Below are 16,508 nucleotides of genomic sequence, written 5' to 3' on the forward strand. Positions count from 1 at the left end.
GTAGCCACAGTGACCACGGACGCTTCCCAGATAGGGTGGGGGGAGCATTATCTGGGATGGACTGTCCAAGGAACGTGGCAACCTCATAAGTACCATTTTCACATCAGTGTTCTAGAGATGAGAACGGTGCTCCTGACGTTGCAAGCACGTCAAGACTCTCTACCTACCAGGACCATTGCAATCCAGACAGGCAATATCTCAGTGGTATGGTACATCAACAAGCAGGGCAGAACCAGATCTTACCCCTTGTGTCAGGAGGTGCTTTGAGTATAGCAATGGGTGATGTCTTCCCAATGTTCCCTGACTGCGATGCACATTCCCGGAAAATCCAACATGATAGCGGACAGGCTCAGCAGGGCTATCCTCATGCCTCATGTGTGGTCCCTGAAGCAAGAAGTTGCGGACTTGATTTTCCGCAAATGGGGCCAGCCATGCTGCAGTCTTTTTGCCACTCCCCTAAACAACAAATGCAGCAGCTATTTCGCCCTAGTTCCCCCTCCAGGACAGTCACCCGGGGATGCACTTGTCCACGATTGGCCTCCAGGTCTATTATATGCTTTTCTGCCTTTCCCTCTCATTCCAAAGGTACTTCAGAAAGCAAAATTGTTGGGTTGCAAACTCACCCTCATTGCTCCATACTGGCCTCATCAGATATGTTTTCCGTTTCTTTGCTGTCATCTTCAACTGGAGCCTTGGATACTGGACCCAGTTCCAGACCTTCTGACGCATCAATCAGGTGGGCTTCACCCATCTCTTCAAATTCTCAAGCTGACTGTTTGGTTACTCCACCTCCAGTCTTAGCCAGGCTCCCAAACATTTCCCCTGCTGTACAACACATTCTAGTATCCTCCCACAAGCCCAGTACCAGGAGGATTTACACTAGCAAATGGAAGAGGTTCACTTATTGGGCCAAGAGTAATAACAGTGATCCTTTTACAGCTCCTGTTCACAAGATTCTTGACTTTCTGTCCAAAACCTTTAAAAAAGGGGCAGCTGCAGCTACTGTTGGGGTCCAACTGGCTGCCATCTCCAATTTTCATGTAGGAGACTTGGGTTCTGCCATTATGTCCATAAGTTGTGCAGAACATTTTTACGAGGTACATCACTTTTACGGCCCCAAGTAAGAGAAACCCCCCCCTCCCCCGGGACCTAAACTTGGTTTTAGCTTCAGTGGTTCTGCCTTCCTTTGAACCAGCAGCATTTTGCCCCCTGAAGTTTCTGACTTGGAAAACCCTCTTCTTGGTTGCTATAACCTCAGCTAGATGGGTTTCTTAATTACATGCTTTGTCTATTCGCCCGCCGTATCTCATTTTTCACAAAGATAGTCTCTCTAAGGACCAATCCTTCTTTCTTGCTAAAGGTTTGTTCAGAGTATAACGTATATCAGTCCATTGAGCTTCCTGTGTTCTTTCCCAATTACAGCAACAAGGCAGAGTATAGATTACACCAATTGAATGTTCATAGACAATTATGTTTTTATTTACACACGACCAAAGACCTCAGAAAATCAGACCAATTGTTCATATCCTTTGCTGACAGTAAGCAAGGTTATCCAGTTTCTAAAGTGACTTTATCTAAATGGCTGTTAGACACAATCAGTTATTCATATGGTTTGCGTAAAAAGAAATTTCCAGGAAGGCCCAGAGGACATTCAACCAGGGCCTTAACCACCTCTTTTGCCTTTCAAGCCAAATTGCCTTTAGATTCAGTCTGTGCTGCAGCAACATGGGCAAATCCTCATACCTTTATCTCTCATTACAAAGTGGTTGTGGTCTCCCAGAACAGGGCATCCTTTGTTTCCACGGTTCTGAAGAGTTTGTTCCAGTGAGCCACCCAAGAACCAGGTGCTGGGGATGCGGTCCCAACCAGCAAGAATGAAGGCGAGATGGGACAACATAACAAAGAAGTTCTGTACCTACCATAACGTTCCATGTTTGTTGTCCTTTATCTCGCCTTCCTTCTTGCGTTCCCTCCCTTCTTCCCTCTTCTTGGAGGTTCGAGAGGAGTTTTTTTATTGGTTACACTGGCTGAGTTTCCTGCTGACATACCAAGTTAGTTAACCATACATTGTCTTTTCCTCTTTCCTTCCTATCTTGATGTATAACAGCTTAGTAAAAAAAAAAACATTTTTACTATATATGTCTAGTGTGGTCTGTTACAAACGAGATCTGGGTAGCCGCCGCTATAGTAAATCGGCCGAATCGGAGCTGAGGATCAGCTCCAAACCCAACCAGCAAAAAGGAAGGCAAGATGAAGGACATCAAACATGGAACGTTATGGTAGGTACAGAACTTCTTTTTTGTATATAAAAGCTGTATTTGACTTCAGACATAATGTTGTCGGAAAAGATACCAAATAAGGATATAGTCAAATTTTAACAATACAAAACAACTGCTGTCAGTTTATATATATATATATCTTTGTATATTTTATTTAATGCTTAGTTAACAAAGGACAGTTGCTTTTAACTTCTGTTGTTTGTGATATTCTTTTATAATGTTACCATACCTGTTGATTGAACTTCCATATTAATAAAAAATAAACAAGCACAGGAATCTGTCTAGTTCCATCCTCACCAACACGAGGGTTGAGGAAAAAATAAACAAAAAAACTAGTAGTCTTAAAACTTCGTTGATGAGCTCAGTCACAGTAATTTAGAAAAATCATGAAACCCAGGGTGTGTTCCAAAGCAACAAGCCTGTATTCGTTACAGACAAGCGATCCTCATAACAAAAAAAATCCAAAACACTTTACAGTGTTAAAAGTATCAACTGTTATACACTTAGAAGTAGGTGTAGAAAATATATGTATTGTTTAATTTTAAACCAGCCTTTTCCAGGCAAACAATATAAACAGGACCGTAAAAGTGCATTTAAGAAAAGCAGGTTTCCACCCCCCACACACTACTACTGATTAGATCAAACTAAATCCTAGTTAAAGAAAACATTACTTGCCTATTTACAACCCACGTTCCAAACTCGGTATTAAGAAAAGCATAACGTACATATAAAAAGACTGACTTTTAACTAAAATCTCTTTCGGCTAACTAATGCAATAAAGCCTTCATCAGGTCTGTAACAAGAACTAAAATCATATACATAGGTTGATAAGTAAAAAGAGCTAACTAGATAGATAAAAGAAAAAACACACACAGCTATCTAACCATATACTTTATCTAATCAGGATATTATAAATGTAAATGTATATCTGTGTAATATACAATAAGCACCCATCCATATGTATTAGTGTGCAGAAAAACTAAGTTATTTGCAACTCAGAGAAAATGTCAGTACTTTGCAGTCGAGAGAAAAAAAACACCTTTCATGACAGTTTTCATGTTTACAGTCCACAAAAATTGTTTATACAATGAAAACCAGCAGAAAAAACCCACAAAAATACAGAACAGTGGATGAAGTAAACTAGTAATGTATAAAAGTGTGCAGCTGTGTGCACGAGTGTGCATGAGCATGTACCAATATGCTAAATGAGGGAATTAAACCAAAATGTTATGGTAATAGCTGCATGAAAAAATGTGTGTTTTGAATCTGTTTAAATCTCTGGTGTGATGGAACAGTGTATTAAATCAGAACTGAGGTTTGAATAACTAAAAAAAAAATATATATATATATATATATATATATATATATATACACATACATACATACAGTGGATATAAAACGTGCACATGCCTGTTAAAATGCCAATTTTTTATATATAAAAAAATGTGACCACAATAAATCATTTCAAAACTTTTCCCGCCTTTAATGTGACCTATAACCTGTACAATTCAATTGAAAAACAAACCTGCGAGGGGAAAAAATATAAAAAAATAAAAAAACGTACAGTAAGCTATTTGCATAAGTGTGCACACCTTTAAACTAATACTTTGTTGAAGCACCTTTTTATTTAATTACAACATTCGGTCTTCTTGGGGAAGAGTCTATCAGCATGGCACATCTTGACATGGCAATATTTGCCCACTCATCCTTGCAAAAGTTCTCCACATCTGTCAGATTGTGAGGGCATCTCTTGTGCACAGCCCTCTTCGGGTCACCCCACAGATTTTCTATTGGATTTAGGTCTGGGTTCTGGCTGGGCCATTCCAAAACTTTTTTTCTTCTGTTGAAGCCATTCTTTTAATGATTTGGATGTATGCTTGGGGTCATTGTCGTGTTGAAAGGTGAAATTCCTTTTCATCTTCAGCTTTCTAGCAGATGCTAGAAAAGTGTATTAATTCTGGTTTAAGCACTTGGGCTTCAGGCCAGTTATTTTACATTAGAAGGATTTGTGGTCTGCACTCTTGTGGGAGGAGAGGCTGGACTCTGCCCTTCTGAGCTGGGAATTTCTGGTTAAAGGCTTATAGTGCCTGAATATTTGAACTGCTTCTTACTGAAATTGGTACACCTTGTTTGCTGTAGCATAGACTAGATACAGGCCTGCTGAATCTAGCTTTGTTTGTATAACTTGAGCACTAATCCAGGCATTCTTTAAAGTATTCAATTGTATTTATTACTGCTTGGTAGTAACTTGATTAAAGTGTAGCTATCATTCTAAGTCTTTTGGATTAAGCACTTGGGCTTCAGACCAGTTGTTTTACATTAGGAAGGTTTGTGGCCTGCACTGTGGTGGCAGGACAGGTAGCTTACATCCTTCTAAGTTGTGAACTGCTGATTGAGGGCTCAGTGTCTGTTATTCTAAAAGTATATTAGTTCTGGTGTAAGCACTTGGGCTTCAGGCCAGTTATTTTACATTAAGAAGGTTTGTGGTCTGCACTCTTGTGGGAGGAGAGGCTGGACTCTGCCCTTCTGAGCTGGGAATTTCTGGTTAAAGGCTTATAGTGCCTGCATATTTTAACTGTTTCTTACTGAAATTGGTACACCTTGTTTGCTGTAGCGTAGACTAGGTCCAGGCCTGCTGAATCTAGCTTTGTTTGTATGCTTGTTGTTTGTTTGCTTGTTATTTCCTTGAAACACTAATTCCACCTAAAACGCGGCTTTTCAGCGCTTCTGCGGATCCCTAGTGATATCTGCATTGCTTACTGTACTATTTCTTTGTTTCACTTGAAAGAAAGTTACTGTTTGTCATTTTTGCATTTAAGTTACCTGTAACACATTGCATTTACGTTATCTGGCACTTGCCCACTAAAGCAATTATATAAGTCAGCACTAAAAAATTAAAAGCACTACACCCTCACAAACTCCCCTTGAGTACCTTGTTCCCCATTAGCCCTTTTTTTTCAATTATAAAGGAATTCCCAATACTATTCTAGCATGTCCAAAGGTCAGTTGTCAATCTCCTCTCTGGTCCAGCTGGTGAATCTGGGAATCTTGAGGCAATGTTACAACTGCCTCATGTACACAGACAACCCTCTCCTCCTCCCAACAAATTCCAACACATGTGAGAGATGCAACCATATAGCCATACTGGAGGCTAAGCTCTCTCAACTCACTACTGGCGTAACCAGTCAGGAGGAGAAGGAAACCACACTCACTACAATTCCAGTCTCGCATAGACCTACCACGACAGCAAACCAAACACATAAACACACAAAAACATACTCGGAGGCTCTAAATAAAAATCTGCCTAAGCAGCAGAGACCTCCAAAGCAGACACCCAAGCAACCGCTACCCCAAAACAAAACATGTACAACACATAGCTCACAAAGCCAGTGTGCTGAAAAGTCACAGCCCTTAAGGCTAAACAACACACCTGATACACTTGTAATAGGTGACTCTATCGTCAGGCACACTGACGTCGCGCTCACCAGGCTGAACAAGGAGAAGGTCACGGTGAGCTGCCTGTCGGGCGCTAGGATCCGCCACATAAAACAAGCACTCAGGTCACTCCAAGGCAAGTACAAATATGACTCAGTCATTGTCCATGCTGGTGTGAATGACCTGAGATGTACCTCCCTGGACTACATGAAAAGAGACATAGAGGAACTCTCTGAGCATGTAGCCCAGGCCGGTATGACCCTGACCTTGAGTAGCATCTTACCCTCACCAAGAATGATGCCACAATATGAAGACAAGATGATCAATTTCAACAATTGGCTTAAGTATTGGTGTCATTCAAAGGGGATTCAATGCTTGTCAGCCTGGGATGACATGCTCGACAAGCCACGATGCTTCGCTAGGGACGGCTTGCACCTGTCACCCCTGGGCTTTCGGATATTGGCAAAGGCTCTTGCTACCCCCATAGTGCCTTTTTTAGGCAAGGCTCAAAAGACAAACCCACCTCCATAGGTATCACAAGGGATAAGAAACTAAGAGTAATGCTACTCAACGCCAGAAGTCTAAACCTCAAGATGCACGCACTCAAAACTCTCCTTAGCATGGAGAACATCGATATCTGTGCAGTAACAGAAACCTGGTTCAAGGCTCCCGAGAGCACCCCAGCACTACCAGGTTATATCTCATACCATGCTTTTCAGCCCCAAAACTTGGACCGAACCACAAAAGGAGGGGGAGTATCAATATTCATCAAAGATACCCACACCTCCAGGTTGGTGGCACAGCACGAAGCATCAGAGACTATCCATGTGCAACTAACAGTGGGTAAAACTGCCTTCCAGTTTATAGCCTTCTACAGACCACCCTCCCAAACCCAGGAACCCCACTCGGCCTTCCTGAGAACACTGGAAAATATGAAGGTCTCTCCAAACACCATTATATTGGGCGACTTCAACTACCCAAACATAGACTGGGAGCATTACTCTAGCTCCAACACCCTAGCCCAAAGGTTCCTAAAATTTATAAACTCAAATGCTATGGAACAACTTGTTACCACTCCCACAAGAGGGGAAAACATACTGGACCTGATCATCACCAACATGGGGACTCTATGCTCCAGACCAGAAGTGTATCCCTCATTGATAAGATCAGACCATAAACTAATCTCACTGGATATTCACATCCCGACTCCACCCCCTGCCCTGAAAACCACAGTGAAAAACTTCTCTAAAGCAAATTTCACACTCCTCAAAACCGAGGTGGAATCCTTCAAAGCCCCCGGGCCTGTGTAAAATACAGCCCAGACCGCAGAATCCTTTATAAACGCATTCTATGAACACCTTCAGGAATGCATGGATCACGCAATCCCAAATAAAACCAAGTCCCAATCCTCCAAAGGCCATAAACAAACTATACAATAGAAGGAGGAAGCTACTACATGATAGAGCAAAATCCCAGAAAGGGAAGGCATCTCTGATCAGTATTAGCAAAACACTACGGGCACTCATAAAATCGTCTAAGGCCAGCTTTGAGAGAAAAATTGCACAGGACACTAAGGATAATCACAAGGCTTTCTTTAGTTATGTTAGACACCTGGGTGGGAATTCCCAGATATGCTCAGAATTAGTCCAAAATGACAAAAAATACATCGAACCCACAGACATTGCCAACATCCTAGCTGACAGGTTCAGCGCAAACTTCTCCCCCCCCACCAAAAGGGCAAATATCTATCCCAGCAGAGTGCTGCCCCTGACATCTCAGATGCTCAGGTAAGAGCTGCCCTCCAAAGCAAAAACACAGCATCAATGGGACCAGACGGTGTCCCAGGCTGCGTCCTACATGAACTCCAAGAAGAGCTAAACCCAAACATAAAACTACTGTTCAATCTCAGCCTTACTACAGGATATGTACCCAAAGAGGCAACAGTGGTCCCTCTCCACAAAGGTGGTGCCTCAATGGATCCTGGAAACTATCGCCCCATAAGCCTGACTAGTTTGGTCTGCAAAGCTATGGAAAGGATCATCATGGACCTCATAAATAAAGATATTGGGGACCTACAGACACTGGATCCTACCCAGTTTGGCGTTGTTAAGGGCAGATCCTGCCTCTTAAACCTGGTTGATTTCTTTGAAACAGTCACTAAGGCCATTGACGAGGGGAAGGTGGTCCACACAGCCTACCTGGACCTCGCAAAAGCCTTCGATACAATACCCCACTCGGGCATTATAGATAAGCTCACCAGCTTAAATATAAACCCCTATGTCACTAGATGGGTTGCAAACTGGCTCAAGGACAGAACCCACATGGTTAGAATTGCTGGAGCCATGTCAGACTCCAAACCAGTTACAAGTGGCATCCCACAAGGCTCAGTCCTGGGACCCTCTTGTTCAGTATATATTTCTCGGAGGTATAGGCCAACATGGAAGGACTATGGCTGACCAAGTTTGCAGATGACTGCAAACTGGGCGCCATAATCAACACTCCAGCCGACACAAGCATCCTCCAAAAGGGCCTCATAGAAACAGACAACTGGTGCCAGAGCCGTGGCCTCAAGCTAAACGCCAAAAAGTGTATAGTCATCCCCTTTGGCAAAAACAAAGTGCCCACAAATTACCACATAGGTGGTAATCCATTAAGTACAGAAGAAGTAATTAGGGACCTGGGGACCCAAGTTGATAGCAATCTCTCATTTGACAACCACGTGGCCAAAGTGGTTAGAAAAACATTTTATATATTCCACCTAATCATGAAGGGATTCACATCTAGATCAGGGGAGGTCATCATGCCTCTTTACTCATCCCTCATCAGGCCCATAATTGAGTACAATGCCCCTTTTGGGATGTACCTTACCAGACACCTGCAGCAACTGGAAAGACCCCAAAAGTACCTCACCAAGAGGATCAAAGGGCTCAAACAGATGCCATATGCTGCCCAGTTAAAGAAACTCCAGCTCTACTCAGTGGCATACCGCCTGCTCAGAGGCGATCTGTGCCTGACGTATAAAGCCATGTCCAACCCGGAATTAATGGACACGCTGCACCTCAGAAAATCCAAATCCCATCGAGCTACACGCTCGAGAGACTTGAACCTCAGCACTGAAATAAATAGGACATGCTGGAGGGACAGATTCATAACCCAGAGGCTCCCTTCACTCTGGAATAAAATCCCAGTCCAGGTTAGGCAGAGTCCCCCATTGACTGTCTTCAAGAGGAATCTTGATGAGTGGATGGGAGATCGTAGGTTTACCCCGGGTATCACTTCTGTGTCACTTTTAGACAGAGGCACAGTATACTAACCTCGAAAAAGGGCATAGCAAAATTATTTTAAAATGGGTGGCGAAAGCCAAACACACTCTGGCTAGGCTTATAAATGCCCTAGGGCAGATAGTCTAGTATGAACCTATGAACCTATGCCTGAAGGTTTTGGGCCAAAAGTGACTGGTATTTGGAACTGTTCATAATTCCCTTCACCTTGACTAAAGCCCCATTTCCAGCTGACGAAAGGCAACCCCAAAGCATGATACTGCCATCACCATGCTTTACCAGGGGAATGGTGTTCTTTTGGTGATGGGAAGTGTTTTTGCGCCAAATGTACCTTTTGGAATTATGGCCAAAAAGTTCAGGCTTGGTCTTATCAGACCATAACACATTTTCCCACATGCTTTTGGGAGACGATGTATTGTTTTGCAAATTTTAACTGGGCCTGGATGTTTTTCTGTGTTAGAAATGACTTCTGTCTTGCAACCCTACCTCATAGTCCAGACATATGGAGAATACAGGAGATTGTTGTCACATGTAGTATGCAGCCAGTACTTGCCAGAAATTCCTGCAGCTCCTTCAGTGTTGCTGTAGGTCTCTTGGCAGCCTCCATGACCAGTTTTTGTCTCGTCTTTTCATCAATTTTGGAGGGACGTCCAGTTCTTTGCAACATCACTGTTGTCCCATATTTTCTCCACTTTTTCATGACTGTCTCCACTGTGTTCCATGGTATAGCCAATGCTGTGGAAATGTTTTTGTACCCTTCTGAGTGATTACTTTCAACAATGAGATCCCTTTGATGTTTTGTAAGCTCTCTGCGAACCATGGCTTTTGCTGTAGCAGGCAATAGTGTAAATGGCAGGAAAATCCTACTAGGACAGCTGAACTTTATTTGGGGTTAATCAGAGTCTCTTTAATTGATGGCAGGTGTGTACCCAAGAAGACTGAATGCTGTAATTAAATCAAAAGGTGCTTCAACAAAGTATTAGTTTAAGGGTGTGCACACTTATGCAACCAGCTTATTGTACGTTTTTTATTTTTTATATTTTTCCCCTAACAAAGTTGTTTGTTTTTTCAATTGAATTGTACAGGTTATATGTCACATTAAAGGTGGGAAAGTTTTGAAATGATTTATTGTGGTCTCATTTTTTTTTTATTATGTTTGGTACCTTTAGTACATAAAAATATTTCCTTACAAATTCTACACCTACTTCTAAGTGTATAAAAGCTGATATGTTTAACGTTGTAAAGTATTTCTGATTTTTTTGTTACTGAGGATTGCTTGTCTCTGATGAATAAAGGCGTGTTGGTTTGGAATACTACCTGAGTTTCAAGATTTTTTGGAAATTATTGTGACTGAACTCATCAACGAAGTGTTAAAACTATTTTTTTCTGTTTTTTAATTTCCATATTAATGAAAAAATCTTTGATTTTTTGACATTCATTTTTCAACTAATTTATTTGATTTGTTATACAGTGCATGTTTACTTTTTTCTTTGTAGGTTGGTCGGATACTCCGTAAAGCCACTGCAGGGACTGGCAAAAAGCTGTCCCTGGAGCTAGGAGGCAAATCTCCTGTTATAGTATTTGACACTGCTGACCTGGACAGTGCTGTAGAAGGTATCGTGGATGCTATCTGGTTTAACCAAGGGCAGGTAAGATTCCTAAAATTTTGGTGTATTGGTCACTTATTTTAATTAGATGAAACTATAAAGTGTACTCTGTATGACTTACATCCATGACTCGGTGAGAAAGCAGTTGTTTTATTTTCTCTGGCCAGCTGCTTTTCCTTTTCTTAGTATTCTGGTGGCCCTCTCCTTTCTGCTGTCAGATAATACTTGCACCATCTACAGCATGTGACTTATGTGGTGCTTTTCATTTGAAAATCTTCCGATGTCTTTACACAGGGCATGCATGATCTCTACAGAATGGCACATTCTGCCTTATCTGCAGCTTCTGTTTATTTATTTAACATTTGTTTAGTGGGAAAGTCCGACTTGGACAGAGCCCATTTTCAGTGGAGGCCTGAGGAAATATGCTCCAGATGCATGTCTTTGGAATGTGGGAGGAAACTGGAACATCTGGAGGAAACCCACGCAAATGCAGGGAGGACATGCTGACTCCACACAGAAGGCACCTCAGCCAAGAATCGAACCAGGGAACCTCTTCCTGTGAGGTGACAATGCTAACCACTGCACCACCTTAATATCTACAGAATGCTACACATTTAGCCTTCTCTGAAGCTTCTTTTTAGTGTTTAGCCTTCCAGCTTGAATTATTTTTTTTTAATCTGTAGAAGTCATTTTCAGTTAACCTGTACAAGCCTGTGGAGGATACATTTACTGTACATTCAAAAGTGTCACTAGCTTGACACAGAGTTTACAACTCTCTGTTAAAGAAGAGATAAAATTTCAGACATAATGCTGCATATGTCAGGGTTTCCAGCAGTGTAGTGTGTTAAGAAGTTAAGAATTTACATTTACATATTTGGGTTGTTCTGTTGCCAGCAGGAACGTATGTGTTTATTGTGTTTTGTGTCAGGTATACCCTAACTGTAAGCTGTGACAGCCATTGATTGGGTTCAGACTGTCCTTACACAATTGGTCAAATTGCTGTGTGCTTTCTGGTGTTACCACTGAGATTTAGGTACACCAGGAATCACTCTTTGTCTGAGAGCATTAAGTATGTTATTATAGAGTTTTTCCATTCCCCATGGTTGAATGACCTTCGAGCTAGAATACACTGTCCTCTAGCAAAAATGCTTATTTCACTGTGGACAGGTGATGTGTAGATGACTTGTTTCCTTTGATCCGCTGTGTTCAGGCAGTTGCTTTGGAGTGATTGCATTATGATTTCTCAGGTGAGAAACCTCATATTTACTTCCTGTGTCTGTGGATTTCATTAAAATCGTCTTTCTCTGCTCTCATGTTTGTGGAGCTAGAGGTGGGACATATAATTGCAGTTTAATAACTCCACTTTAGCAGGGCAGACCCACAGACAGACAGACTTTCACCTACAGATGCACAGATAGAACAGTATGAACATTTTACTTGATTGTAGGATAGCTTACAGAGTAGGTGCATTTCTTCCTAAAATCTTTTAAAGCAGACTTTGAAGATTCTACCCCAGATTGTATTTTTTTAATATATTTATATGCCAGCAAAAACCCATACCCACCTTTGTCATAAACTCCATGTGTGGACCATAAGCTTTTATTATATTTCCTGTTTATTAATTATATTTATGTTAGTTTCTTTAATTCTTCTTATCTTGGAACTGGAAGTTGTTCAGATATCTGTAGTTTACTGAATTTGCTTTATCAGGGCAGATCTGTAGGTGTGGACTATAAATATAATGGGCATCTGTGATATGTGCACAGGCAGTAGTAAAGCAATGATTAGTTTTACAGCCTCATATAAAGCTATAAGACAGAATTCAGCAGTGCATGGTCTACAACAATTACTAGGTAACATACCATCTCACAGAAACCTGTGCTCTATGTCTTCCTGGTACCTGTGTGGCACAAAGATGCTTTTCTAATGAAGTGAACTCTTCTTTTAAATCTGTTGTAGGCTGTGGTTTTTATTTTTGTGCTAACAAAAAATATGAACCATCTTAGTGACCCCAAAGTTTGTGCAATATAAACTTCCACTACAACTGCTGCTGCCTTCATCTGTGGCTTCCCTTCTAAACTGTATTTAATGAACTGCAGTGATGTGTCAGACTTCCTTGTCCACGGACATGACATTGTATGAGTATGGTGATCTTACTGGAGACAGGAAGCATGATGAATCAAACAATTTCAGTTTATCTGTTTCCGAAGACATGTTTGTGAATGTTGGAATGTGGCTCATGCATTAAAGCGTGATACCCTAGCATTGCCAGTGGCAAATGTGTTCTCTCAGAGGTTTGCTGGGCAAAAGAATACACAGGACTCCGCTGTGGGATGTTCAGTGTAATGATTTGCTTGGTCAAGCTGCTGCTTGTAAAGGGCGTCTGCATTTTGTGGGACCAGCAGGGTGGTGTCTGCTTGCCTCCAAGAGTACTGTAGAATCCCTAATGAAAAGCAACAAGGGGATGGGACTGACTCAAGAGTTCTCAGTCAAACAGTTCCCTAATGAAGTGCTGTACTTCTATCTGCCATTAAAAAGACCCCCATGCCTCCCCTTGCCTGGACTTGAATATCATGATAGACAGACTTGCATATCTGCTGTATGAGCCTACTAGTTCAGTGGGAATGAAGTTCAACTCTTGGAAAATGCCTTTCCTGTAGACCGTCACCATCATGCATTGCTCTACTAGGATTCAAGGCAGTGTGTTTAGGAAACCATATCTGATCTTTCACAAACCTTTTAGGATCTTCAAGATAAGTCTGTATTTCTTTCTGAAGATGGCTCCAGAGATTTCTTTAAATCAGTGTTTTAACCTCCTGGTTTTCTTCATAGTAGCAGAAACTTTGAAGTGAGGATCTTCCGTACTGGTCATGCCCTGAGAGCTAAAGCATTACTTGCATAGAGTGCATGAATTTACATTTGTGCACCAAATTTTCTCCTCCTATGCTCCAGGAAGGTAAGCCATTTACATTTGCAAAGCAGACTAGTGGGGTTACTAACTGCTTTATGTTTTTCATTTAGTTGGTTAAATGCAGTCAACTACAGAATCGCCTGCTTCGAGTGCTTACATCAAGAATGTCACCCTAACATACTCTTGTGCTATAACCATTTGATTTTTTTGTGCAGGCCTTCAACAACCATTATAGAATGATGACTCTGTGAGTAGGGCCATGTCTGGGAAGTCATTCCGGCAGTACGTACTATATGAGTTTTGTCCTTGAGGTTTCTTCCAACTTCTTTTGCCTTGATGGAGCTGCTTAGGATTCAGACCAACAGAGACCTATCAAGAAGGGTCCCTGTAATTAGCTACACCAGGTACACACTGTATCAGTTGATCTATTAGAGGTCTGTCCTTGGTGGACCAGATGTACCTCCTCACCATCCCCTTTTAGATGAATGGTCTTTCTGTTAGTTGCTGAGTTTGGCTATACCTATATGTTAGGTAAGTAGATATTCTTATCTTGCCTGTTTTAAAACTGCAGTGTCTAACCTAGAATGTTCTTTATTGATTTGCAAGCAAGTGAGTTATTGCTCGTGGTTAGGAAGCAATCTTCTGGGATCCAAGGACAGTTGCACTTTTGTAGCTAGCATGTTATATCAGCCAGGCAAATTGATGTTCTTGAATATTAATCTTTGCTGAAAAACAGTTACTAAATTCTGATTGGTAGAGAACTCTTTCTCAACCAAAGAGCCATCAGTAGGGATGTATAGTAGAGCAAGTGATAAGAATGGATCTCTTATATTCTGTACTGTCATTGTAGACTGGGAGGTAGCACATACCACTGCAGTTCTCAAAACTCCATTTATCAGTAAAGATCCACAGACACAGAGAAGACATTGGCATTAAATATAACGGACATGAGCAGCATCTGCTACAGCCATACAGATAAAAAAAAAAAATGACAGACATATACACCATAGCACAGTCAATTTTACTAGAACTGGCAGCTTTCCAGTACACTGAAGTATATATACTCGAAGAACTTTAAATAAGCCAATTTGATGGTGCAGGGCAGGACATCCTTCCATGCCCTGGTGTCCTGCCTTTGGGACTGGACATGGGGAGCTGGTCTGTGGAGATAAAGCAGGGTGGCATCTTCTGCTCCACCCCAGGGACTTGTAGACAGTCCCTTCTAATAAGAGGCCACACTGCAGAAACCAAAGGGCGTACTTCATATTATTGTTATACTGGCAGTGGAGGGAGGTGGTAGGTATACCGAGAGCTACATGTAAGAGGTGTAGGTGTACACCTGTCTGTGATATGACTGCATGCCACTAATGACTGGAGGAAAAGCTGCATGGGAACACCCTGGCAATGCATACTAGTCACTGGGAGGGGTGGGGCTGTTTAAAACATGTGCAGTAATGGACATGGAAGCAAAAAAGTGATCATGAAACAGAAAATCGGATCGGAGGAGTAGTGCATGTATGACTTCTTAAGTAAAAATATGTTTAAAAAGCCATGTTAAAATCATATGATATCAGGATGTAGTCAACATTACTGGATGTGTGGCATTCCAGCAGTCACAAATGCATCCACTGCAAATGTTGCCTTAAAAATCAGGTGTATAGTTTCCCATTCTCTGCTGCAGTGTAATGTGGTATTTGTCAACAGTTGAAACAATGATCTTCATTTAACATGATTTTTGCTGTCTGATGTACCTTAATAGAGCATGATCTTGCTTAGAATTAATGCTTCTGTATAAGAGGTATTATTCCCAGCAGCTCTGACTTGCATAATATTTATATTTATAACATATAAGATTTTTGAATTTTTTTTTTTTTTGTATCTTCCGGGAAAAAAAACAGTTTTTGTTTTTTGGAATTACTTTTTAAAACAACACAGCGTCCTTCTCCCTGTCACATTTGTTTTTCTTATTGCAGGTGTGCAGTGCAGGGTCTAGGCTGCTGATGCAAGAATCTATTGCTGAGGACCTGATCAAAAGGCTGAAGCAGCGTATGAGTCGACTTCGCCTTGGCGACAGTCTGGATAAAACAATAGATTTGGGAGCTGTGGTGGACGAGACTCAGAGGAAGTCCATTGAGGAGTATGTAGAGGAAGCTCGGGCAGAAGGTGCAGAGGTAAGAAAACCATTAAAATGCTGTTCTCAACCTGGACCTCTTCCATACTTGGAATTTTATTTGTGTCAGTGGTGCAACAGTTGGCACATTCACTTTTGGTGCAAAAGGTTCTGTTCCCACATCAGGTAAATTGATTGCTGATAGTGCAGTGCATAAGGGGATGTTGCACTCCTGAGTGTGCTGCCCTTCAGACGAGACACTAAACTGACACCTCATCTGATTGACTTGATGGTAGCTCAGGTGGATGTAAAAAATCCCATGGCACTTATCAAAAAAGTAGTGGAAGTTTTCCAGTGCCCTGGCCAGACTTATCCTAGTAGTATAAATGCCACCTTGAGTTGTTTCCCCTTAAAAGAGGCTGCAAGGCTAGTGGAACTTACCAGGTCAAGAATAAATAAATAAAATGAATAAAATAAATAAATCATTCATGTATGTATGCATGCATGTGTGCGTGTATGCTTGTGTTTATTTATCTGAATTTGTTGACTGGCATAGTGTTCTGATCACATCGACAAATTTCAGTTTCATCCTGGAGAATGCAGACAAAAAAACAGAAACAGTTGGAGTACTGGTAGAATTACTACAATGAAGTTAGAAGTACATGTGATAACTAATAAATGTAATGCAGAGTGAATCGACATTACACTTGCAGTACATATTTACAAAAGGGGGTGCAAAAGGAAAGCAGTGGAGAAATGTATGATTGTATACAAGTGGTGGAGGTTATAAATGAGCAGCCATAATATGCCACAAGAAGTTAGAGACTGTTAAGGTGTAGATGCAGTTAGTTGAGGAGCATAGAGGTATTTGTTATATGTCATGTT

General features: G+C 41.4%; 1 protein-coding gene across 1 annotated transcript in view; it reads left to right on the top strand.

Annotated features, from left to right (window-relative positions):
- The window catches only part of ALDH16A1 (aldehyde dehydrogenase 16 family member A1), an 818,106-nt gene that overhangs the window by 297,214 nt on the left and 504,384 nt on the right, over positions 1-16,508 (top strand). The window contains exons 4-5 of the mRNA XM_044059239.1: positions 10,492-10,644; positions 15,487-15,684. Coding sequence (XP_043915174.1) covers positions 10,492-10,644; positions 15,487-15,684 — 351 coding nt within the window. The remainder of the gene's footprint in view (positions 1-10,491; positions 10,645-15,486; positions 15,685-16,508) is intronic.

The sequence above is a fragment of the Protopterus annectens genome, chromosome 17.part0, assembly GCF_019279795.1.
Source record: "Protopterus annectens isolate FY-2018-M chromosome 17.part0, PAN1.0, whole genome shotgun sequence".
In the NCBI taxonomy this organism is placed as follows: Eukaryota; Metazoa; Chordata; order Ceratodontiformes; family Protopteridae; genus Protopterus; species Protopterus annectens.